The sequence below is a fragment of the Pezoporus flaviventris genome, unplaced genomic scaffold (genome assembly GCF_033815535.1).
Source record: "Pezoporus flaviventris isolate CSIRO_AGI_PZ_B2104156 unplaced genomic scaffold, CSIRO_AGI_Pfla_v1 ptg000047l, whole genome shotgun sequence".
Classification (NCBI taxonomy): domain Eukaryota; kingdom Metazoa; phylum Chordata; class Aves; order Psittaciformes; family Psittacidae; genus Pezoporus; species Pezoporus flaviventris.
This window is the reverse complement of record NW_026892595.1, coordinates 11468212-11494902: the sequence shown is the minus strand read 5'-3', so window position 1 is coordinate 11494902 and position 26691 is coordinate 11468212. Positions and strand designations below refer to the sequence as shown.

The 26691-nt window shown below is 38.3% G+C and overlaps 1 protein-coding gene across 7 annotated transcripts in view; it reads right to left on the bottom strand.

The window, feature by feature from the left end:
- Nucleotides 1-26691, bottom strand: part of NEBL (nebulette) — a 254199-nt gene that overhangs the window by 79677 nt on the left and 147831 nt on the right. For 3 of the 7 annotated variants that reach the window (XM_061468296.1, XM_061468299.1, XM_061468300.1), the window contains exons 1-5: nt 17975-18031; nt 17204-17248; nt 17036-17107; nt 10679-10783; nt 5783-5893 (exon numbers count right to left, since the gene is read on the bottom strand). The exons of 2 other annotated variants lie outside the window; for them this stretch is intronic. In XM_061468296.1, the coding sequence (XP_061324280.1) occupies nt 5783-5893; nt 10679-10783; nt 17036-17107; nt 17204-17248; nt 17975-18025 (384 nt within the window). In that variant the 5' untranslated portion in view covers nt 18026-18031. Of the gene's footprint in view, nt 1-5782; nt 5894-10678; nt 10784-17035; nt 17108-17203; nt 17387-17974; nt 18032-26691 lie in introns of those variants that run through there. 2 more of the 7 variants (XM_061468297.1, XM_061468303.1) reach the window with 1 other exon arrangement.

Sequence of the window (26691 nt, the reverse complement as noted above, 5' to 3'; positions counted from 1 at the left end):
AATTACATAAAACAGCCTGATAATGTGTAATATGACTGTAAATGATGCAGTAAGCCACAAAAAAAATAGCTTTATCATAGTAAAAAAAACAAACAAAAACCAAAAAAAAAAAAACCTCAAATGAAAGTGAAAGAAGGATTCTGCCTACAAGGGAGAAAAACTCTGAAACTTTCTCTTGAAGTTGAAAGTATTGCTTAACATTCACTTGGTTCATCATCTTTACTAACAACCAGAAAATACTTGAGCATTGACGTATAGTTACTATTTGAGATATTGCCCTGTTCAAAGGAGAAAATTAAACCGCCTTCAGTTTGCTTGAGATTATTCCTTTCAGATAAGAAGAAAAACGGTGCAATCTCTTCTTATGGCAGAAATAAAGTGATGAAAAAAATGATGAAACGCATACTTCTTTTTCAACACTATTTCCCCTTTAAGCAACTTCAAATACCTTTATCATTGTTTGTGACACCTTATTAAAAAATTGCTCTGCATAAGGAAGGATTCAGTTTACTGGTCTTCAGACAAGAAAAAGAGTTGGCACAAAGCTAGCAATGATCAGAAATTTTCCTTCAGAAAAACTGTTCACAAGAAAATTGTAATTTTTCTAGAAAATGTCCATTTCCTTTCGGGAAAATCAAAATGAGGGCTCCCTGCCTGGACTGCTCTCATCAACTTCATTTTCTCATTGCAGAGAACAGGGAAATTTGCGAGAGCTTTGTAGGCTGGCAAGGAGGGTGAAGTTACCTGGTAAGGACAGGGACTTCTGCTCTCTCAAGCTTACAACGGGGACAGCCATGATAAAAGAGATGAAGAGAGGAAAATCTGCTTGCTCACCCTGAAGAAAGCTATTTAGAAGGAGATAGACAAATATCCTGTGCAGAGGAAATGGATGAAAGCCACCTAAGTATGTGGGGCTGTGCAAATTCTTTTTCATTCTTATGAAACACTTTTTTTTTCCACGAAGAGCATCATGATTTTTTTTGTCAAAATTTTTGATGCATTTCCTTCTCTATGGGCATTCATGCCAGTTCTACATAAAATACAAAAAAGCAAACGTGAGTTTTATGCAAAAGCCAGCAGAAGTAGTCTGGCTAAAGTCTTTTCTGTGTATCTTTATAAGAGGCTTATAATAAGTGGAAGCAAGGACAGGTGGCATGGGAAGAGTACAGGGATGTTGTCCAGGAAGCTAGGGACCAGGTTAGGAAAGCTAAGGCCCAGTTAGAATTAAACTTAGCTAGAGGTATTAAAGATAACAGGAAGGGATTCTACAAGTACATAGCAAATAAAAAAACAGACTAGTGAGAATGTAGGCCCCCTCAGGAAGCTCTCAGGAGAACTGGCTACACAGGATTTGGAGAAGGCTGAGGTTCTGAATGACTTCTTTGCCTCAGTCTTCACTGGCAAAGGCTCTGACCAAACCACCCAAGTGTTGGAAGGCAGATGCAGGGACTGTGAGAATGAAGACCTTGAGCCCACTGTAGGAGAGGAACTCGTTCGAGACCATCTTAAAAATCTGAACATGCACAAGTCCATGGGTCCTGATGAGATCCATCCGCGGGTCCTGAAGGAGCTGGCAAATGAAGTTGCGAAGCTGCTGGCCATCATATTTGAGAAATCATGGCAGTCAGGTGAAGTTCCGGATGACTGGAAAAAGGGAAATATAACCCCCATTTTCAAGAAGGGGAAAATGGATGACGCAGGGAATTACAGAGCAGTCAGTCTCACCTCTGTGCCTGGCAAAATCTTGGAGCAGATTCTCCTGGGTGGCATGCTAAGGCACATGAAAATCAACAAGGTGCTTGGTGACAGCCAGCATGGCTTCACTAAGGGGAAATCCTGCCTGACCAATTTGGTGGCCTTCTATGATGGGGCTACGGAGCTGATGGACAGGGTAGAGCAGTTGATGTCATCTACCTGGACTTGTGTAAAGCATTCGACACTGTCCCACACAACATCCTCGTCTCTAAACTGGACGGACATCAATTTGATGGCTGGACCACTCGGTGGATAAAGAACTGGCTGGACAGCTGCACACAAAGAGTTGTGGTCAATGGCTCAATGTCTGGCTGGAGACCAGTAACGAGTGGTGTCCCTCAGTGATCGGTGTTGGGACTGGTCTTGTTTAAAATCCTCGTCGCTGACATGGACAGTGGGATTGAGTGTGCCCTCAGCAAGTTTGCCAATGACACCAAGCTGTGTGGTTCGGTTGATACGCTGAAGGGAAGGAATGCCATCCAGAGGGACCTCGACACGCTTGTGAGGTGGGCTGATGCAGCCTCATGAAGTTTAACCATGCCAAGTGCAAGGTCCTACACCTGTGTCGGAGCAATCCCAGGCACAGCTACAGGTTGGGCAGAGAAGAGATTCAGAGCAGCCCTAAAGAGAAGGACTTGGGGGTGTTGGTCGATGAGAAAATGAACATGAGCCAGCTTCAGTGTGCACTTGCAGCCCAGAACGCCAACCGTATCCTGGGCTGCATCAAGAGGAGCGTGACCAGCAGGTCGAAGGAGGTGATCCTGCCCCTCTACTCTGCTCTCATGAGACCTCACCTGGAGTATTGTGTGCAGTTCTGGTGTCCTCGATATAAAAAGGACATGGAACTGTTGGAACAAGTCCAGAGGAGGGCCACGAGGATGATCAGGGGACTGGAGAACCTCCCGTATGAAGACAGGCTGAGGAAGTTGGGGCTGTTCAGCCTGGAGAAGAGAAGGCTGCGTGAAGACCTCATAGCAGCCTTCCAGTATCTGAAGGGGGCCTATAGGGATGCTGGAGAGGGACTATTCATTAGAGACTGTAGTGATAGGACAAGGGGTAATGGGTTAAAACTTAAACAGGGGAAGTTTAGGTTGGATATAAGAAGGAAATTCTTTCCTGTTAGGGTGGTGAGGCACTGGAATGGGTTGCCCAGGGAGGTTATGAATGCTCCATCCCTGGCAGTGTTCAAGACCAGGTTGGACGAGGCCTTGGGTGATATGATTTAGCGTAAGGTGTCCCTGCCCACGGCAGGGGGGTTGGAACTACATGATCTTAAGGTCCTTTCCAACCCTAATTATTCTATGATTCTATGATTCTATCTTGAAGAGGGAATTGAGCATGAATCAATACAACCAATATGGGGCAAAACGCCCTCAGGAGGAAAACTACAAATGTCAGGGTGTTGTACTCTCCATTGTAGTAAGATCCTGTCAATGCTGACATTGAATGGCTGAAACCATATCAAATGAGGTCCTGGCTCTGCTGAAATCCATAACAATTGCCATATCAGTTAAAGATAGTAATATGGGAGTCTGTTTGTTCTGGAGAGGACTGTGGAGGGCAGCTGTAGGTGGGCAATAATTTCTTGTGAGAAAAAAGAAATTTCACCCAGTTGCCTCCAAGTTCCTAAATTCTGAGTGTGAGCTGAAACAGTGCATAAGAGTAATAAATCGGGCTAGATCAAGGTAGGCTGAAAACAGTGCTGGTGGGCAGCAGCAGGGCAGCAGCACCATTTCAGGCAGCATCATATCATGGCAGAGACCATTTGTGGAGAACCGTGTAAAGAGATCACCCAGTAGAGGCACACTGGCCTCAGGAATTGTGTGCCAGCAGGCAGCAGTGGAGAGAGCCAGTGGCTCTCTTTCTTCCACACCATGATCCCCTAGTCCCGACACACCTGCTTGGCACAAGAGGCTATGGATCCTGCCAAGAACACAGCATTACAGAGAGAGAAAGCACCTGCTTTATCTGGCTATAAAAGCATTCAGGCCCATTCAAGAAGCATGAAAAGGGAGTCAAAGGTGTAAGTTTGTTCTAATGCGGATGGGGAAGAGGACACTCAATTTCCACCTCTCAGGAAATCAGCACCTATTTAAAATCAACTTAATATAATTGAGAAACAGACTGCAGATCTGTGCTTATAACAGCCTTTTTGCAGGAGGGTTGGCACAATGGCCAGTTGATGCTGTTCCCTTTTCCTTCTATGGCATACCTGTGGTCTCCTCTTACTGAAGTGATGACCTTTAAATTCACAATCCCAGCTAGATAAATGCTGCAGAAATCCCCTCTGCCATATCCTGACCCGCTTGAAATCTGAAATCCTTGTATTAGCTACTTAGGTACCACAGTGATAGGCACAATACGGCTTAGATTTGAATACTGTGGAGAAGATTTTCCACTAGAAAATCCCCTAGGATTTCTCCCACAGTAGCACTTAATTCAGGTCCACTATAACAGTAACCACAAGTTGGAAAAATGTGTCAGCATATCTTTAAGTTTTATGGTAGATTATGATTTATAACGCATCTATTCCTAAGGGGATGGTATGAATTTTACAGGAAAAGTTTCTGCTTAAATATTACTCATAGTATATGCATACTTGTTTCTCTATGACCGTTGGATGATTGAAGAAAAAACTTCAAAAAGTATCAAATGAAAATGACAGTCTTTTCCTTTAAAGGTTTTTTTCTGATGGATCAAATGGTTTCATTTTTAGTCTCGGTTATTTATCTTTTCTGCCACATCACCAATGTTAATTAACCTCATTTGTTTAAACTAATGTAGAATTTACACATTCAGAATGAATTCAGGAGTAAATTTGTGGCAAACTAGTTAACTAATGTTTTATAAATCAAACTAATGGTTGAAAAATGTTATACAAGTTTAATTCCCAATTTATTTCTACTGCAATTCTTCTAATCACTCACTTTACAATGCAACGCCCCATTAATGTCATTTCAGCTACTGTGCTACTTTAACTTGAGTGTATATATGTTCCATTTCAAACTATGGAAACTAAAATATGTTATTTTATTTGCTTAATATAGCCTTGCCTTGTTTAACACATTGTTTTAAATCAAAACATTTCTCCACAAGCTGCCCTGAGATATCAGTGCTTTCTTCTGTTATGAATATTTTCCTTTGCTTGAAAAAAAAATCACTGCATTAGAAGAATGCATACTGAGATACAATCAACTTTGTGGATTTAGGAGTGTGTTCACTTCACAGACTAGCTGTATTAAACTATACATAGTTAATAGCCTTGAAAGAGGAGAAAGGCAAAACAAGGAAATGTGGAAATGCTTGGTGGACAGAAAGCCACGACCATCTATCAGCTGTAATTCTCAGGAGTAACAATGAAAATTTATAACTTAATTTGTATTACACATCCTTAACACTCATCATTCCATTGAGATCAATGCAAGTGAAGGGTCACCTGCCTACATTAAAGGGTATTATATTTTTAAGCCCCTGAAGGCAACTGAACTCAAATTTACTATTTGACGGGTTGTTTGCATGTTTACATGACTACAATATATTTGATTTCATAGTTTTATAAAATTTGTTGTAAATGGTAGTATGATGTAGACCGTCAGAAATATGTTTACTGCTATCAGCAAGTGCCTATGAAAGTCATTATCTTCCCTTCAGCATCAAACATTTTGTAATGCAACATTCATATTGAAATGGCTGTGGTATAAGATTTGTGTATTCTATAAACACAGTGCAGTGTCACTGAGTTCAATAAATCCTTATTGTATTTATGGTTTTCTAATGGATTTCCTTGGCCTGATGAATGCACTAGCATTTTTAAAATTTATATTTAATAAACATAACAAGTAAGATTGTCAACATTTTGTAAATGAGTAATTCTTGAAGTTAAGAAGTTATGGTGATAAACTCAGGATGATAAACTCCCCCAAATAAATCAAGCAGGTAACCATATATCTATTCAAATACACTGTTAAAATTGGTCATATTCTGTCACACAATTTATCTAAAAATAGTTGTGATTCTAAAATTTTACCTTGCTCTGAAGTTGCATTAATTCCTTTGCAAATACACTGTCAATTGTAGCTGGCATCTGCTGATAAAGAGAGTTGGAAAGGTCTTTTTTAGCAGCTCCTTTATACTTCACCTAGCGGGAAGAAAAAGGTGGCATATAATGCAAAAAGTAAGATACAGGAATCATACTACTTTTTTTTCTATTCAATTAAATGTGATAGACTATTAGAACTAAAATGTAGTGCTGTAATAAACCTTCAGGTAAAACCAGATGTTTGAATAATAACTTTAAAATACTTTCAGTAGATGTATCTAAATTACAAAGCAATAAAAGTATCTCCTAATTAAATTCAATAATTTGGGGGGAAGTATAAAAAAAGGTAAGCAAAGCAGTTATTTTTCTAGCCTTTTTAAAATCACCTCCAAAACCCAAAATTTTCTTTTTCCTTCCATTTTCCCAAATTGTGCACAACAGGACCAATGAGAAGCCAACAAAAAATATTGATTAATAAGCAGTAGCAATTAAACACAACTGGAAAAGACAGACACACTGAACTTAGAATGTCTGCCATCATTTCCACTTCATCTTTTCATATTACAAACTAATTTTTCAATTAATTTTTCTTTATCCTGTATTTTCCCTAGTGTTCAGTACTAGCAATTCCTAACAAAAGGGTTTTATGAGACAAGCCAGAATAATAGTTCAAAATCTGGGAGGGTTTTGCTTCAGATCCAAGTTTTTCAAATTCATTAAACAATAATGTCAAGTATTGCTGTGAAAGTAATCATAAATATCAAAGATATCTTAAATGATACTGTCTAATGTCGTTAATTTACTGTGCAATATACAGCTCTTCATCAGAGACTCGTTCCCCATATGTACTATATGTGTTATTGCTGTTTCCCCGAACAGAAGACTCTTTTTCACTGCAGTAGGCATGCTGCTAAGAATTTCACTGCTCAAGTTTTGCAAAAACAGGTTGTAGGACACTAGAGGTCAGTAATTTACAAGATAAACCATCCATCACATCATTGGCTTCAGGTAATGCTGCAATAAGCAACCAGAGTGCTCAACCCTGATAACATAAAACATGCGGGTTTTAAAATTCTTAAATATCTTTACATCTCCAAATATTTGACTAATAATTAGCAGCTTTTCTTTGGAATCAGACAGATGGATTTGAAAAATACTCTATATACTGTGCTTTGGTGGACTACAATGGTCTGTCCTTAGAAAGTATGATTTCATCACTTTTATGCCCCTTGGGATATGGCACTCTTTCTCAGACAACATGAAGACAAACATAGCAAAAATATTCATCAGATGCATTCACATGCAATGTAGCCACACAGCAAGCTGATGTATATCAGAAACAGAATATAGAATGTATACAAATTACATAACTACGGACAGGGATATTGGAATGTTCTTTATCATAATCATAAATGTAGCAGAAAAAAAAAACAAAACGGCAGCAAACATTCAAGTCTTCCAACATCACAGTGACAGAAAAATCACTCAGAACCAGCAGTTCCCTAACAAAAGCAACTCTCTGCCAGGTAAAATTCCTGATGGTATTCTAACCCATGGAAAATAAGCAGAGATGTAATGCTACAACTTGTACCTGGGACATGATGAGCTGGCAGTAAACTCTGCTCTGGCATTTTGGAAGCTGCTGTTCTTTCTTTGCCACTACTGTTCTCTGTGTGTGTTATAGGAAGTCCTAAAAACTTGGCATGGGTATGCATATGTATGCATGCTAGATCTCAAGTGACCTGCTGTTGTCATTGACCTAATGTCACAGTATCACAGTATCACAGTATGTTAGAGATTGGAAGGGACCTCGAAAGATCATCTAGTCCAATCCCCCTGCCGGAGCAGGAACACCTAGATAATGTTACACAGGAATGCATCCAGGCGGGTTTTGAATGTCTCCAGGGAAGGAGACTCCACAACCTCCCTGGGCAGCCTGTTCCAGTGTTCCGTCACCCTCACTGAGAAGAAGTTTCTTCTCAAGTTTAAGTGGAACCTCTTGTGTTCCAGTTTGTACCCATTACCCCTTGTCCTATCATTGTTTGCCACTGAGTAGAGCCTGGCTCCGTCCTCGTGACACTCCCCCTTTATATATTTATAGACACTGATAAGGTCACCCCTCAGTCTCCTCTTCTCCAAACTATAGAGACCCAGCTCCCTCAGTCTTTCCTCATAAGGGAGATGTTCCACTCCCTTAATCATCTTTGTTGCCCTGCGCTGGACTCTCTCCAGCAGCTCCCTGTCCTTCTTGAACTGAGGGGCCCAGAACTGGACACAATACTCCAGATGCGGTCTCACCAGGGCAGAGTAGAGGGGAAGGAGGACCTCTCTCGACCTACTAACCACCGCCCTTCTAATACACCCCAGGATGCCATTGGCCTTCTTAGCCACAAGGGCACAGTGTTGGCTCATGGTCATCCTGTTGTCCACTAGGACCCCCAGGTCCCTCTCCCCTACACTGCTCTCTAACAGGTCGTTCCCCAACCTATACTGGAACCTGGGGTTGTTCCTGCCCAGATGCAGGACTCTACACTTTCCCTTGTTATATTTCATCAAGTTACTCCCTGCCCAACTCTCCAGCCTATCCAGGTCTCGCTGGATGGCAGCACAGCCTTCTGGCGTATCAGCCACTCCTCCCAGCTTAGTGTCATCAGCAAACTTGCTGATAGTACACTCAATTCCCTCATCTAAATCATTGATGAATATATTAAATAATACCGGTCCCAGTACTGACCCTTGAGGCACTCCACTAGTTACAGGCCTCCAACTAGACTCAGCCCCATAGACTACAACTCTCTGGCTTCTCTCCTTCAGCCAGTTAGCAGTCCACCTCACTACCTGATCATCCAGTCCACACTTCCTCATTTTAGCCGCGAGGATGCTGTGGGAGACTGTGTCAAATGCTTTGCTGAGGTCAAGGTAGACCACATCCACCGCTCTGCCATCATCCATCCACCGTGTTATTTCCTCATAAAAGGCTAAGAGATTGGTCAAACATGATTTCCCCTTGGTGAAGCCATGTTGACTGCCCCTCATAACCTTCTTATCCTTGATATGCCTTAAGATGGTACCAAGGATAAGGTGTTCCATCACTTTCCCAGGGATGGAGGTGAGGCTGACCGGTCTGTAGTTACCCGGGTCCTCCTTCTTGCCCTTTTTGAAGACTGGAGTGACATTTGCTTTCCTCCAGTCCTCAGGCACCTCTCCCGTTTCCCAAGACTTGGTAAAGATGATGAAGAGTGGTCTAGCAATGACTTCCGCCAGTTCCCTCAGCACCCGCGGGTGCATCCCATCTGGACCCATGGATTTATGGATGTCCAGATTGCTCAACTGGTCTCTAACCCATTCCTCATCGACTAAGGCAAACCGCTCCGTCGACCTGACTTCATCTAAGGTCTCAGGGGTACAGGCTCTTCAGGACTGCCTGCAGCAGAGTAGACAGAGACAAAGAAGGCATTCAGTAACTCTGCCATCTCTTTATCTTCTGTCACCAGGGCACCCATCCCGTTCATCAGTGGGCCTACATTGCCTCTGGTGTTAGTTTTGTCTGCCATGTATTTAAAAAAGCTCTTTTTGCTGTCCTTGACCCTTCTTGCCAGGTTTAATTCTAAGGATGCCTTAGTCCTCCTAGCTGCCTTCCTACATCCTCTAGCAGCAGCCTTATATTCCTCCCAAGTGGCCAGCCCCTCCTTCCATGACCTGTAAACTCTCCTCTTCCACTTGAGCATACCCAGCAATTCCCTATTTAGCCACACAGGTCTCTTGGCCCTCTTCCTTGACTTCCTACGTGTCGGGATGCTCCGATCTTGAGCACGGAAAAAGCAGTCCTTGAATGTCAACCAACTATCTTGGGCCCCTTTACCTTCAAGCAGCCCTGCCCATGGGATTTCCCCTAGCAATTGCTTGAAAAGGCCAAAGTTTGCCCTGCTAAAGTCCAGGGTTGCAATTCTACTTGGTATTCTACTAGTCCTGCCACACAAGATCCTGAACTCCACCATCTCGTGGTCGCTGCAACCAAGGCAGCCCTCAACCCTTACTGCTTCGACCAGATCCTCCTTGTTAGTGAGGATGAGATCCAGCAGCGCTCCTCTCCTGGTCGGCTCATCCACCATTTGCAGGAGGAAGTTATCATCCATACACTGGAGGAACCTCCTGGACTGCGGCTGGGTTGCCGAGTGGTCCTTCCAGCAAACATCAGGGAAGTTAAAATCCCCCACGACCACCACGGCCTGTGACTGTGAGGCCGCTCTCAGCTGCCTGTAGAAGGCCTCGTCAACTTCCTCACCCTGATCCGGTGGTCTGTAACAGACACCTACAACAGTATCCCCCCTGCCAGCCTGCCCCTTAATTCTCACCCACAGACTCTCAACTCGCTCATCATCTGTCCCTGGACAGAACTTGGTGCACTGTAGTTCCTCCCGCACATAAAGAGCAACCCCACCACCCCATTGGCCCAGTCCATTCCTGAAGGAGGACAGGGGTAATAAGAGGGCAGCAGTTTCCTTGTCTCCTCTTTGATATCAGGCTGTGAATTCTCCATATTAGGGAAATTATGCACAGCCACAATTTGCAAACCTCATCACTGCACAATATGTAACAAGAAATCCTCTTCCTATTCCTATCCATCCATAAAATGGGGTAGGTAGGACTGCCTATTCAGAATCATTAATAAAATACCTTGGAATCTCAAAATTAATGTGTTGCAAAATTCCAAATTATTATTACTCACATACAGATTACACACTAATTATAGCAGTTTAAGTCACTTCAGCTTTAAACAGATTTTTTATTTGATACAAGCCATCCTTCGCCTGCTAAAAAACACCATATTCAACTGAGAAAGAATAAAAAGCAAAGAGAATTCTTCATCCTTTTAGGTCTTACCTCAGAAATAAAAGCACCGAGACTTTTCACGTGTTTTAGCTGCGGGGTGTCAGGTACAAATATGCACTTGCCTTTAGATTTTTTAAACTCTTCTTTATAGTGTATCTACAAAGAGGAGGAAAAAAAAAAAGTTTAATTGTTCTTTAAAACCCCAGAAAAATAAACAATAGCTATTTTTATTTATTTTTTATTAGTAGTATTACTTGATTTATGAATACTATGCTGGGTGGCTTGCAAATACCTCAGGCTAGATCAAACTAAGCCATAAAGGGAAACACCCAGTTCTCACACACAGTACCAGAGTTATGTCAAAGCCACAGAACTCTTTAATAATGAAGATGAAAAAGATTTTTCTTTACATCTACAGCACATTTCACCAGTGTTGCAGATGTTCTAGCATCTCTAAAGAAAGGAGACCCAAATAAGTGATGTCCTTGAGCCTTGATCTCGGAGATAAAATTATTAAACTAACTTCTAAATCAGACCTACCAAGCACAAAATCTGTGTAACAATCAAATGCCCCTTTATGAACCCAAGAGTTACATGAATACATTCAGGCCACTGCCAACTCATTTCCTACAAAGCACTCCAACACTCATGACAAGTAATAACAGAATTTCTTTGAGACCAAACAAATTCTGAATTGAACCATTTTTTAAAGCTCATATGCACAAAGTAAACCATTTTTGAAGCAGAACACTAGAACATATTTTACAGGAAGGAAAAAAAAGTGAGCTTTTGGGTTTGGTTTTTTTTTTAACAACCAACCTTTTTCTTACTATGGGGCCAACAATATGGGGTGGTATAATAATCACATGACCATTGATAGAGTCAGTTACTGTTTCTATTAGTGAGACTGCAAGAAGGATAAAATCTATGGACACAGTGAATGTGTAGGGACTTTATTATGCAAGAACTGCATGAAGAAAGATAGTGAATTACAATGAGATGGACTAAATAAATTTCTAAAATAGACACTTTACATGGATAGCCTTCAACGTTTTTAGTGACATTTCTTTCTTTGTAAATAGAATAATTTAGCTCAATGCAAATTGAATTATTTAGTATTAAGCTTTCATGGTTATTATCTGCTCTAACCTCATTTTCACATTCTGCACAACAGCAGCTTGCATTTATGCACTTTAGACTTGCTGACAAGCACTGACAGAAGCAATACGATCTGCATTTGAGCATTACAGAAATATGCAGTCTTAATTTCCTCTTTCTCTGAATCCTTAATGGATATCACAAGTTCTAGTCTATGCTCCTCTAGAGGGACTTGGAAAATTCATGCAAACTATGGCAGCCTATATAGAATCAGCTCCTGTATTTTCTGATGCAAACTTTTTGTCCACCACAGAATGGATTAGACAATGCCAAATTCACCTCGAAAGGTTGACTACATAATCCTTACACAGGAAATAATTTTGGTTGCTATTGAGCCTATCCACATTTGGTCTACTGGTGGAATCTACATCTCATCACCAAATTATACTATCTGCTTTTGTGGATTACAGTCTATTCTAAATAAAAACTGCTTGGTGAAGAATGGACATAAAATTACTGTGTGTCGTGATTTTACACAGGGGTCCACAAATCAAATGGTTTGTATAACCTGTATGTGACACCACACTCCTAGGTAAACACAGAGCAATACACAAAAAGGGCAGTTTTATGATAAACATGAGCAGGCACTTATTGTTCATCCTGCATACACTTGCATCCTGCATACACTTGCATCCTGCATACACATACATATGTAAGTATGTGCACATGAACAGCTTAAAAAAAAAGGTTTTGTAGATTTATGTTCATTCATGGCTGACAAGGGACATGGGAAATATACACAGCTGACTTTCTACTGGTTAGTTCTGCTGGTGTTGCCAGTAGAAACTGCCATAAAGCTGAGACTCTAGTAGAGGAAATGGAGGGTCTTGCTGCTCACAACTTAGATAAATCACCCATAGATATCCGAGAGCTGACTGTAATTACATCCATTTTAATTACAGAGCAATAATTACATTCAAAAATCAAACATAAAAGCTTCCTAAGGCATCCCTTAAATGGGGGAGGGGAAACAGGACACAACTAAAACAAATAATCAAGCTATTCTGCTGTAGAAGTCATGCGTTCAAAATAACCAAAAGCAGTAAAGGACTAATGCTACCTCCTTACGCCTTTATTATTCACATTTATTATAGTAACCCACAGAGGCCACAAAACGCATGTAGTCTCAAATGAGCAATTTAGAGAAAAACAAAATGGGTGGTCAAACTCTGATCCAGCACATTACATTCTGCTATAGAAGTGTACGCATCACTTGGAATCAGAAAGATGGAAGATGAAATAGAACCTTCCTACCCAAACTGTTCAATGACTCTATGATTCTGTGAGTATAATGAAGTCATGATATCTGCCCTTAAAAAGCATATTTATTGTAAATGACATAAGCAAGAGGCTTAAGGGATTTGCTATGACTAAACATAACCAGTGGTTCAAAGGAATAGGCAGAAAAGCTAATATTCCTCTTCCTAGTTTGGGATTACATATTCAAACGTCTAAAATACTGAATAGGAAATTTTGCCTGCAAGTGACTTTCCCTTCACCACAAAATACACTGTTTAGGTTGAGTAGATCTGGTAAGCCTTGCGAAAAAAACAAATAATAGGAAAAATTTGTAAATGATGGACTGAGGCTGCTACTGCTCTTTTGCTATATTTTTGAAGTCCAATAGCTCACTCAAGGCCCAATTTTTAATAGCTACCTCCTGAACCTTTTCTTCTTCCTGACTCATCATAAAACTACTCTGACTGGCAGCGCAGCTATCCAGTAAAAGTGAATTAAAATCCCTAGACAACCATCAAAACAGTAAGCTTCAAATTGCATTTTTTTATCAACTTTATAAACCGAGGACATCAAACCTTTGGCTGAAGCTTCTTGGCTCAGCAAGAAAATTCATCTTGCCCATGGCATTATTCATGGGGGAACACAGGAGAAGGCTGTGGGCTAAAGGAAAGGCTCTGATGGTAACAGCTTAATCCAAGCCACCAGTTCTCCTTTGTGTGCAGAGGCACATGCTATTGTAACTTTAATATGAATACATTTGAAAAACTGTTCTTAATACCTTAACATCTATGATAGAACCATGTCAACAGTCACCATGCCAAGATACATTCAAGAACTGCATTTCTCAAAGACCCACCTAAGTTTACAAAAGCCACCAAAAGGTCTGAACCTTTGTATCCAACTCTTACGCTACACCAAAAGGGAACTTTTTCCCATTAAGAAATCCCTTTCCAACGCTACATTTATAATCTCTCATAAGAGTAAGAGCTGTGTCAGATCACAGACCCATATAATACCAAATGCTCTTCCTGTGGCCACAGAAACCTAGAGAAAAGCATGAGAAACAGGGCAAGCATATGATATTACCACCCCACAGCATTTTACTAGTCTGCAGCAATTTAGACCTCAAAGTCCTCCTCTGTCAGAGGCTGTGACTAGTAATGAGTTCAGAGGAGCAGCTCCACCCTGAATGAGGTGGTCACAACCCTACTGGTATGAGTCTAAGGTCACTCTGTTTCTACTCTTCACTCTAGGTCTCTTTGGCTCTTGCTTTATAACAAAGAGACAAGCTGAAGCAAAGCTGGACTCCATACAATGATGATTAAATGACAAGTTGTACTACTTCTTGATGTAGAGGAAAAGAAGCACCTGTACCACACATTATCAAAATTCAGCAGTATCTTCAGAAGGCAGAGTGTCTGCCTTCCTACCGGAAAAGATTACAATAGATTGGTCGATGATCATTTTACTCATACAGTAACTCCTCTCTATGCTTATAACTATTCACAACATCACACCATACCATCAAAACAAAAGAGATGAAAATATACCAAAATATAAGCAATACAAGCAAATGGACAGGATCAATTTCAATATGGAAGAGAAAAGGCCTGGAAAGGAAGGTAATTCATAAATCAAACACATACGACAGTTTTGTAAACATCTGTGGAATGAAATTTCTTAACGGAGGGAGATTAAATGAAATGGCTTTAGGGAGAAACAATCCAGGGGGTATCACAGCCACAGAACAAACATCTGCCAACCTCAAACTAAAACGGGGATTTCCTCAAGAACCAGAGCACATAAACACTTCACAACTTCCCCTACGTATAGTTCAAGGCTGGCAGTTAGGCGTGCACTAAGGGCTGCTGTCGTAACACTTTTTAAAACCACACTGCCAAATTAAAGTCAGCCTGCAAAGAATACAGGGCAAATGTAATGCAACCCCAGTATCTCAGTCTATGAGCACTCCTGGCACTGCATTCTGATGGAGGAGCTGTGCTGACAGCTCCACTGGCAGAAAACGACAATCACCCAGTCTTGTGGTCGGCAAGGACACAGGCTGCTGTCCCAAGGTCACCTTTGGGCCAAACTGGAAGCCCCATAAAACCACTGTACACATAAAATGCACAGATGTACACCAACAATACATCCACAGTGGTTTGTGCAAAGGTTCATGTGAAAAATGAGGAATACATAGAGTTCTGAATGCTAATGAGTGAAAAGTCAAAGGCAAGAATACAAACTCCTTGCAGTTTATTGGCCTCCTCAATAAAGTGTGAAGGGTGAGGAACTTATCCCCCAGCACAAACAACTTCACTGGTCATAAGAAATTCCAATTATAACAAGAATTCTGTGAATCAAAATTCTCTCCCTACACATATATGCATTCCATTCAAGCCAATGAAGAAACTCCTACTGATTGCAGCAGAGGCTCAGTAAGGCCCCAGACCTGGACACCATTTTTAAACAGTCTTTTCTTTGAAATTAAATTGTTCTAGACCATTACATACTACTACTCCTTTGAAAGCATTAATGATGCTTTGCCATTATGCTTTATAATTCTCAAGGAAAATCTAACACACTCACAGGCTAAATGGATCACAAGTTTTCAGCAAAAGCCCAGATCCCTGAATTATTATAGGCTACAGAAACCTGCTTGACTTAGTTATTCACCTTAGCTCTCTGCAGAAAATCAGAGAAAATACCACTTAATTTATCCCTTAATTAAGAGCCACAGCCAGCAGGACTCCTAATGGGTACACAGCACAGTAATAATTTGTTTTCAATTAAAGAAAATATTTCTCCAGTATTTTTCAAGAAGTTTTTTGCCTTTGAAGACAGCAACCATGTTTAGAAACAAGTTGCATTGAAGTAATAAATGTATTTTGGGTTAAGGATATATTCAATTTTTAGCATTCTATACGCAAATTAAAGTATTACCAGACAGTGCAAGGACAAAGACTGTCAAGTCACACTTTCAAGCCAGCAGTATAACACCTACACATCCCAGGTACCATATTTTCTGAGTTGCCTATTTTTTTCTGATACACAACACCTAATAATTTATACCTTAAGTGTAGATTTTGTAGGTTCTATTGAAAAATCAACATACCCTTTCACCTTGAACAATAATATCCCAAATCTCAATATCATATTATAACAACAGATTTTTCAGTTCCTTTAGAAGAACACTTGTTTCTCAGTATTGTCTCCTCTGCTGCCAGCCACCATCCTCACAGGAGAAATAACACTCTTTATTGCCATTTACATGAAGGGACAAAGTTACTCTTCAGTCACACTTTCCCAGAGAGACACAGAAATAGACTTCCACAAGGGTAAATCTGATGCTGTTATATTAAAGCAATTGAATCTACTCCAATTTAAAATGTCTTGGATCCGGTCTATATAATGTCTATATCTGATCGACAGTTTTAAAAATCTATAGTAACTAAGTCGAGAATTTGCTAGCTCAATAATTTTAAAGATATTCTAAAATTTCAGTGGGTTCTTCCTGTAAATGCAAATCAACAATAAAATGCTAAGCAGTTGTGAGTATCTGTCACCACAAACCAATAGATAACACTCAAAATGCATCTGTTTTATTTTTATCATCCCTCCTTGCAGCTATGTATACTGGCACCCAGTTCTGTTCTAACCAATCAATCGTCATAGAAATAGGCTATAACCAGAAAAAAACATTGCATTTTCCTGATGAAACGAGACAAGGTGTTCTCATGGGAGACACCCTCCACAGGAGACCCACTTTTTTGACCACTTTTTTTCCTAGTACTTACACTTCATACCATCCAAGTGCTCTGAAAAGTTCATCCTTCCAGAGCTGATTGTTTAAGATACCAGAATAGGCTGTGCTTTTCTATTATTTTGTGTGCTTTTATATTTTGAGCCTTGGATGGGCACATGTTGCACTGCACACATCTAAAAAAAAATTATGTATCACAAATATAAACCCACTTGAAAAGAGAAATGCAAACAGTCACTGTCACTTACATCACTGATTATTTGACTGCATTTTAGGGCCAGTTCCATATTTTTGTCCTCAATAACAGGCTTGAGGAAGACCTGCAAGAGAAAGGTAATCATTCCAGTTTTATTGTCCTAGAAGGGCAACAATTGAAGGAACTAAGTACTTTCCAAAGCTATTGGGATTTAACTCACCTTTTCTTCTTCTTCCCCATCCCCATTTTCATCCTCCCTGAGATCCTGAATGACAGATACTCGCATTTTAATACCCTGTAGAAAACAACAATGAAAATTCCAAAAAGGTTCAGCGCTGCAGGAAACAGCTCAGACCCTACAGCACAGCCGCAATCAATGCTTAATTTGGGTCACCCACCTAACTCTACCAAGGCTCCCTCCTTATTTAGGCAGCACTTGACAGTCTTATCTGAGCAATTCAGTGTGAGTGAACTGAAAGGAATTGCAGATGGCCTTGCTAGCTATCAGAGCTAATGCTTTCTTACAGATAAAATATAATTAAATGACCTATCTCAGTCAACTATTTTTAAAATGACTATGAACACAATTAAAATACAGTGGTGAAGTTAATTCATAATGTAATTTAGTAAAATTAATAGGCTTAAAGCATTGACTCTAAGCTTATGGGAAAACTGATTCAAAGCATCAATGACCCCAAAACCACTTATCATAAAACTTTAGTTTGTTTGGGGTTTTTTTATTTAAAAAGCACACTATTCTCATTTTCGAGTAGATGTAACTGCTAGTATATTTTTCAAGAAACACTCATTTTCCACAAAGCTTATAAAATTCCTTAAATACTTTCCATATCATGTCAGCTGTGGGTTAAAACTGCATACATAGATACAAACACGTCTGTACATTTATAAGTATACATGGCCATGTATTTAAACAAACACGCATGTTCCTTCACTGCTAAAAATCATCATGGTCTGTAGACTCAAAACCAACCTTTTTCAGTATGAAGTCACTGATTCCAATTCCAAAGAAACTGAAAGACATCCTTGTGTCGATATAAGATACAAGAGAGCTTTGCAATTAGGCAAAGATATAAGGACTGTGCTCTCCTAAAACACCTGTTTTTTAAGTACTTGTGCCCAAACACAATGTCCTTAGAGCTCATTTAAAAGCACACATTTCCTTAGGAAAGAGAAAGATTCAAAGAAGAGGAAAAATACAGCATTTGACTTAACTAAGGTCTGAAAATTTAAAAAAATTCTTAAGATCACAGGTACAAAATGCTTTCAGTCTATAATAAAAAAGAGACAGGATTCTTTATACACTAATAGTGCAGAAAGCATCATGATTTTCCATTCTGCTATTTCAAATATAAGCTCCTAAAGTTCAGATTTTGATTTGCATTGCTGAAGTTGAGGTTGACCCTTAGAAACCTGGTTTGTACAGGTGAAAATTACCTGTGATTTATGCCGACTACTTGATACATTTAGATTTGTAAAATGGGTTCTCACAGTAATGGGTAATTTTGGAAGATTATGGCCACAGCAAATGTATTCCTAAACAATTGATCATGTATGATTTTAAGGACCGCATGTTAAGGAGACAGAGTACTTAAAAAGTGCCAGACAGAAATACAGCACCAAGGCTTCATTTGAGGATTTTTGTGGTAATATTGCAAAAACTATATTCTTCCAGCACAGTTAATTTCCCTTTCCATCCCACATTTAATACATCTTTTTAAGTGGGGACATTGAAAAATATTTAAAAGAGTAGAGAATACGCTTACATTATATCTGGTAGGTTTTCAGCAGCTGGACATACCAAAATTTATATATTAATTGTGGTTTTCCCGCAATGGTTTCTGCATAATAAAGATCTGCTTTCTCTTCAGAATGGTTACTTTTGGTCAGCCCTGAAGCGGTCAGGCAGTTGGATTAGACGATCATTATAGGGCCCTTCCAACTGAATTGTCTATTCTATTTTGGTTTGTTATCTTTAACTGCATTGATGAATTCATTTTTTTCCTGGTTTTGCATGATCTGGATCAGGCACAACTGAGTGTTCAAATATGCTATATCCCATGTAACTTCCGAAAAAACAAGGATTTCAAAACAGCTTTTGTAACTCATCATATTAAAGAAAAATATATAATACTATGCATAAAGAGAATAAGGGAAAAAATATCACAATATCACTAAGTATACACCAGGTATTCAAAATGGCACTTTTCACATAACAGATGCAGTAAGAGACTATATGACACACAAACCTGCCCCCCTTTTTTTCACCCTCAAGACACTGAATACTGTCAGATAACATGCAGTGTGCAATAAAGCAAGCCTGAAAATTAAATATATCCAGATGCAATTCAGGGAAGAATTTGTTACAACCATTTAAGAGTTGCATGGTTTAGAAGAGCATTATGATTCTATTACCAGCCTGCAGGTCAAGAACAAGCTTAGGTTACTTCCATGACAGGCAATAAATAACCTAGGATCAGCAGGCATGTTTCACATTGTAAATGTTTATATATGTTTACAAATATCTTTAAAACTATTCTAAAAATAGTAAATCTAATCTGAATAAAGACAGAGTTAAAATGCTGAGTTTTACATCTTCCAAAAAATTATTAGTTACTTTGTATTAAGGATTACTTTTCACCTGCAAAACCTGCACTTTTACTGAAACCCCCTAACCGACACTTGGAACCATTTTCCACTGTGTATAATGGAATAACCACAGTCATTTGTTTTGGCCTGAAATAGAACAGATTAAATAAAATCCAATTGCACAGAATTCTAAGAAAACAGTAATGGAGTGCTAAGCTGTGTATACACAATATTTGTATAGCACATGGAAAAATTTATTATTTATAATTTATTATTGCATTATGGATATCTAACTATGCACACAAAGGGGAGAAATCTGTTCTTCAGGGAAGTATGCGGTATGAACTCATTAAAATTTTGTGAGGAAATGCTGCATAGCCTCACATTTCGGCTTCCAGCCACTCTGCCTGGATATTTCACATCTCAGTTCAAATTTAACTCTAAAACGAGGACTTGAAGAAGCTACAACAAAACTGAAACAACTGCACGTTGTCTAGATTGTTCACAGAAGCACAGTATTTGCAGAACACAACTTTCACAGTATATGAACTTACAGACAAAAAAAGACAAGCCTTGTAGAAGCAAACTATATGGTTTGTCCTATAAAAGAAGACAGCTGAGTACCCCAATACTTACAGACATCATTCAATTGTGTCAATGTACCATTTTTTGGCACAGCACATTACTCAACTACTTGGTCTAAATGCATATCTGCTGAGGAGGCATAAGTGGTAAAAACATGGGGTATAAAGAAGCCTAAGCCCCCATGAGTACAAGTTGGCTCAGCATGCAAATGGTTCAGGCACACAGTTGTACAGCTTTCCTGCTTTGATCACACACAGCTGTGTCCACATCTGTCCAAAGCCCCACTATCTCCTTGTCCCTTTATCAATCTTTTAAGAAATACATTTGGGAGATGTTAGCCCAGAAAGTTAAAAGGCTTCATCTCATTTTGGCCCTGATATACGTAGCAATTTAGCAGTGATGCTTAGTTCTGCTCTGAACAAACAATAACACTGACTTTTATGGCAAAATTTCTGAAAGCCTTCTAAGATCCGCAATATCCACATGTATTGCTCAGCTGAAAGAAATTTATCACTTCACAGAACAGTAGAAACTGTGCTTATCCTAGAAAAGGTAAAAGAAACATCACAATCTCAAAACTATTAAATTGTAGAGTTTGTTATTGGGTAGTTGAGCATAGGTTGCAAGCTAAGGACTGAGGTATTTCAGCTGGCAAATCTGTACACATTACAGTGAGAGGTATTATGAATATACTCCTTTTGATTCTGAACTGAAAACCTAGGAAGATTAGAGGTAGAGTTTTAGTGCTTTAACTATCCTGCTTCCAACGAGTTAAAAATTAACCCATAGACATCCCAGAAATGAAGGTATTATTTTCTGTTCTCAGTGGAGAGACACACATCACTAAGTACAAATAATTCAACATGACACAGCTGGTGGTCTCTTTTCAAAGAGCACACAAAGTGTTTGTAAGCACTGAGATTCAATTACTTCTCATTACTAGAAATACTCATCTATCAGACTGGAAGTTACTAGCACAAGGAAGTTCATAGTTAAGTTATCAGTACCACAATCAACAAACAGAAAGAAAGCAAGGGATCCCAGCCTGCCAATTTTAACCTCCCCTGAACATGAAATACCAATTAATGTCAACAAAGGAAATTCAAGAGATGGTTCTATTTAGAGAAAAAGCTTGTATCTGTCAGATCATTAGCAGCGCATTTATCAACAACACTTCAAAACCTCCAAATATCTCATGGTTCTACGCTAAGATTTCATTCAATGAAGTTATCTTGTGTAAGGTTTTGGTAAAGCAGAGAGTGGCAGTGGTATTTTTAAACATGAATACAATAGGGTTTCTGAATCCCAGAAAATGAATTTTCAGTGCTTAATAAATACATAAATATAGACACTTTTTGCAAACACATACTCATAGAGGCTTTGTCTAGTCCAACTGGATCTTGATGACAGAGCATTGAAGATGTCGGTATGGTACAGCTAATTTCACGTAATAATACCCAATCTAATCTAGTTACCAGAAGTAGTGTAGCCATGCCACCATGACATTGTCTAAGTTAATAAACTCCCACATATCTAATTATCCTAAGAAATGAACCCATTCAGAAGTAGGAGTATTTATCAGAGCACATGAGTGTGCCACATGGATGCAACCTTAGCTGTGGTCAACAACAATACATTGAAGTAAAGCAGTCTAAAGCTTTTTCACACATTAATGTATTCAGGAGAATAAACAAAAACAAACAAAAAAAAAAAACCTCGTATTTCTTTTTCTGACAATATTCATATTTGCCTACTACATTTGCACAATAGTTTCTAACCTTCACAGATGGTATTCCCTAAATGGCATAATGAGATTACGCAGTTTCACCAATTTTTTTTTTTTTCAAAACTTTTTCATTTGACAAGGATTTAAATTCTCAGCCATGGAGGCATTTGGTGTTTCCATACACACCCCAGTATTTCCAGTGTAACCAGGAACCTAAAAAACCCTATTGTTCCTAAAGTTCTCTTCACAAGTTGATGAACCAGCAGCTGAGATGCCATGTTTGCTGCATTACAACTGTTTTGTCCACTCTACTGTGGCATTTCCCTATCCTGCCAAGTGTAATAAAGCTCCTTTCTCTTTCCTCAAGTGGTCAACTAGAGCTAACAGCCCTGGTGCATAGCAGCTGAGGCTCTCCATCATTCCCCACCTCTTACTAAGCCGTTACAACAATGCATAATCAAGATACTTACTCAATGCCTACAAAACTGGAGCCCTCATGCCAGACCTGTACATTAGTAGTCAAGAGACCTGCTAGTCCCTTGTAGCTGGTGAAGAGCAGTACACATCCAAGCTATCCCTCTGCCCTGCAACTTGTGGCTTAGATTTCGTAAGGCTGTTCTACAGAAGATGGCTCAAAAATTAAATTACCAGATGACAGGGTTACTGTGTAAGTTATCCATAAAAGCAAAATTGCATTAGTCAAAAAAAGGATTCATGAGGGACATTACAGCTTTTATCTTAGGACTCCTCAAATGCAGAAAATTTTAGATAATATATCAAAGTTTTCCATTCACAAATTTTAATTTTCTCCAAAACTAAATCTTATGGAAGAAAGAGCCAGGACAATATAATAAGAATTTGGAAGTTTTATCCTGCTATAAATCACAGCTAAAATTATCAATGATTGTAGGTGAAAGGTATGAAGCCAGTAATAAACAACTTTCTGTTTTCCTCTATAAATCCTAAAAAGCTAGATACTCTCTCTTTTCAGTGACTATATATTCATATACAGTTCACTGTAATCTGAAATAATAGATATATTTGGTTTATATACAGACTTGGTGCACATTTTCTTAGCCATTAGACTGCACATGTTTACATGCCAGTAATTTTTGTGGCATTAATTTGAATTCAGGTGCCTGAACTGACAATCTCCTGGAGCAGGAAGAGAAAATTGGACCTTTCCTATAAATTTGATTTCGGTCATAATTACATCTACCAGTGTATAACTTCAGTTATTTAATAAATGCATTTTTCTAGAAACTAAAAACACAGTGGTTTATTTTACTTGTATTTAATTGATTTTTTTCTCTTCATATTTCTGCACTTCTTGTGTTTTGATAGACCTGATACTGAACTTCAGTCATACTCTCTCTGGAGGAAACAATACCATAAGTAACACACACCTTTAAAAAAACTTTTACAACTTCACTATTCTGGAACATTTCATGTTGCTACCAAGTCTCAAATAACTTAAATTTGCTTCAAATTGCTACAGAAAGGTAATGTTAAATCAAAAACCAAGTTCTGCAGTTGACAGTTACTTAAAATCATAGCTTTCAAATTTTAGAATAATCTTCATAAAACAGCCCAAAAGATGAAACCAAACAGACCAGGACAAAAAAAAAAAAAGAGAAATTTAATTAGCAAATTTGAAGTTACAGAAGTCACTGGTTCAGTGACTAAAAATTTATTCAAGTAACCTCATTTTTTTCATCAAGACAAATAACTGATTGTCAAGATAAATAACTGCTCTTGAAATCATAAATAATTTATGGAGAAGGCATATTTTTAACTATCCCCAGACACAAAAAGACAAAATAAACACATAATTATGTAAAACATACTCTTGTGCTTGAAATTACTGATTCTTAAATAGTTCCCATTTGAGAAAAAAAATGGCAGTCGTAAGATTTAAACAAGAAAACAAGTTAGACATACTTTGTGTCCAGGTTTAAATCTCGATTGCCACAGTCAAGCTTCTTTCTTAGCCTACCATTCCGTGTATGACAGGTTAACACAGCAATATACAAGAGCCGTACTATTAATATTAAGTGTATCTGATACACTAATGTCTATCAAATTTATTTGAATACACTAGTGTATAGTACTAGTGCATTCAAATATAATTAATATATATATTACAAAAATAAAAATATATTAAATATGTGGCTTAATATAAAATACATTAACTTTATAAATTATTATAAGGTATATATTTTTATATAAAATGCACATTCAGAAAATGCCTATAATTTTCAAGACAGAGAGTTTATAATGACTGCTAGATAGCTCATTCTTTTCCCAAAAGCTGTTGTGTCTACTTGAATAGAGTAAATATTATTTTTGAAGTGCTTATAATAGGCTACAATGGATTTGGAAATACAACTGTTAATAACCCTGTATTGAAAAGAACCCTGTAACAAAGAACCTTATACTAAGGGCTCTCTGGACAGCCTAATCCTGTAATTGAGTTCGTGGTTGTAATTCAGGAAACCAACTTACAAGTCCTTAAGCATTGACAACACTGTTGAAGAAAATACACTAAAAATACAATAGCTAGCAATAAGTCGTCACAGGGATGTTAGATCCTTATGTACACTCTGTTTAACACAAGTTTCCATGACAACAGTGACAAGATGATAAAAACATCTTCTTCCATCATCTACTGAAAAATACATTTCTGCTTATATCATTGATGAAGTGGCAAGAACCTAATTTAGAAATGTTGACCTGCATTTAGTAACGTATTTTTATATTCAAAGAAACGCACATAATATTTTTAAAGGCTGCAATTGAATATCTGAAACAGATTAAAATGATTAATGATCTGATTTTTTTTTAGTCTTTTAAAACAAGATACATAAAGCTTTACTTTTTATTTTAGTAATGGTCTACAGTTTAGCTGCAAAATTCCAGCTTAAAAATTTTTTACTCCCATGGAAAAATCTTTTGCATGGATCAAGTAAAACCTGACCTAGCATTTCACAAAGAACCAGTGCAGATTATAACAGAAGAATGTCTTATTATTAAATTGTCTTCATTTTTCTCCATTATTCAAAACAAATGAGGAAAAATACATACAACATTTCTGCTCTATCAGTTATACAATCTGCTCTCACATTAGAGCATCATCTTACTTCTAGCCTGAACTGTTCTTTTTAAAACAATAGTGGACACAAAACTGGCATTTGTTGCTCTAGCTACTTCAAAGTCATTCCTGGGACCTGGTTACCCTTGAAAACAGGCAATTCCAATGACTATCAGTGGAATTTAAACTTGCACTTATCTTGAGACCAGTAGTTCTAGAAAAGCATTCTTCTCAAGTCTATAAAGTACCATAATAATACTTACTCAAATGTCAGTTCTCACAGTTTAGGAAAAAAATAGTTCCTATAAATTAATAATAAAATATTAGCCCTACAGTGCTCTTCATATAACGCAGTACATCTAAATTACCGCACTAAAAGCACAATGAATTACAGTTCTTCAAATCAAGGAAGGCTAATGCCTGCACCACATGAAATAATGCAACAAGAACTTTTGAGAGGAGGAAGGCAAAAGAAAGAATATAACAATGTTTTGTACACTACAAATTATCCAGAAACATCGTCTTTGGGTATAATGGTTTGCTGTTGTTAATAACATTAAAGAACAATAACTACTTTATACTCACAGAGCCTCTTGCGGATGAGATTTTAAAGAATTTTCTAAATATAGAGCTAGAGGTCTGGAAGGTGCAGAAGGCCTGATTTGGGGAAAAAAGTTGTCTTAAGTCTCCTTTGAACATCTGGAATTTTGTATAACTAACTACAGTATAATGGATAACTAACTACAGCATTGCTCCTTCCTATGTACCTGAAGATATATGATCATCCTATAATTCTGTTTTACAAGGTGGAGAACAAGAGGCCATGAAGTAAAGCAGCATCTCCACAGTAAGAAAGGAAACCTGTGATGAATCAAGATTTCTTGACTCCCAGCCCCACAGTTTTAATGCTGATATCAGAGAGCAGGATTTTCATTCTCAGCAGGATTTTTCCTGGCTCTTTTTCAGTGATATTTCTGTCATTTGCAGCATTAACTAACTCTTAACTTATAATACCCTACTTACAGCACTGAAAATGTTGGTTTTTTTCTAGAATATTTTGCTATCTATTAAATAAATCCTACTGCTAATATAGCTTAAAAAATAAGAAAGGAAAAAGTGGGAGGAGATCAGAACACAGAGCAATCTTTCATTTAGGACTTTATGCTAAACTATAATTAGTAAGTGACTGGGTTAATGTGCAGCACAGAATTAGAATAACAGTGCAGTTACTTGTAATGCAAATTAATTTCAGTGTCTATTTAGAATTACTGGTAGTAACTATTCAGCATGAAAAAAGCAAGATAACCTCTCTGAAACCTGACTTACAGAGAGAAAATAGCATGTTCCTTCCTTGCCTTCTGAAGTCTAAATTAAAGTTATATTAAGATGGTTTTATGTTGAATTCAAAAGAATAGGTGAAATTAAAAAGTTAATTTCAAGTTAAGTTGGGTAAGGTCCTATTTAAATGGCATTTTTGTAAATGTTATTCTTTTTTTTACATACATAAACCATCACCAGAGAATTAATTTATGTTAGGGCCTAAGGCCCAGCTTTGAAGAGCTTTTAGTCTTTTTATCTCTTTGATGATCTCATGGCAAGTTTGAGCCTGCCTTTCAGCAAAAAATGAAAAAAACCTCCAAAGCCTGAGGCTGCCTCTGTAAGAATTATACTTGCCTTCAGGTCTGTGGCAAATGTGTTT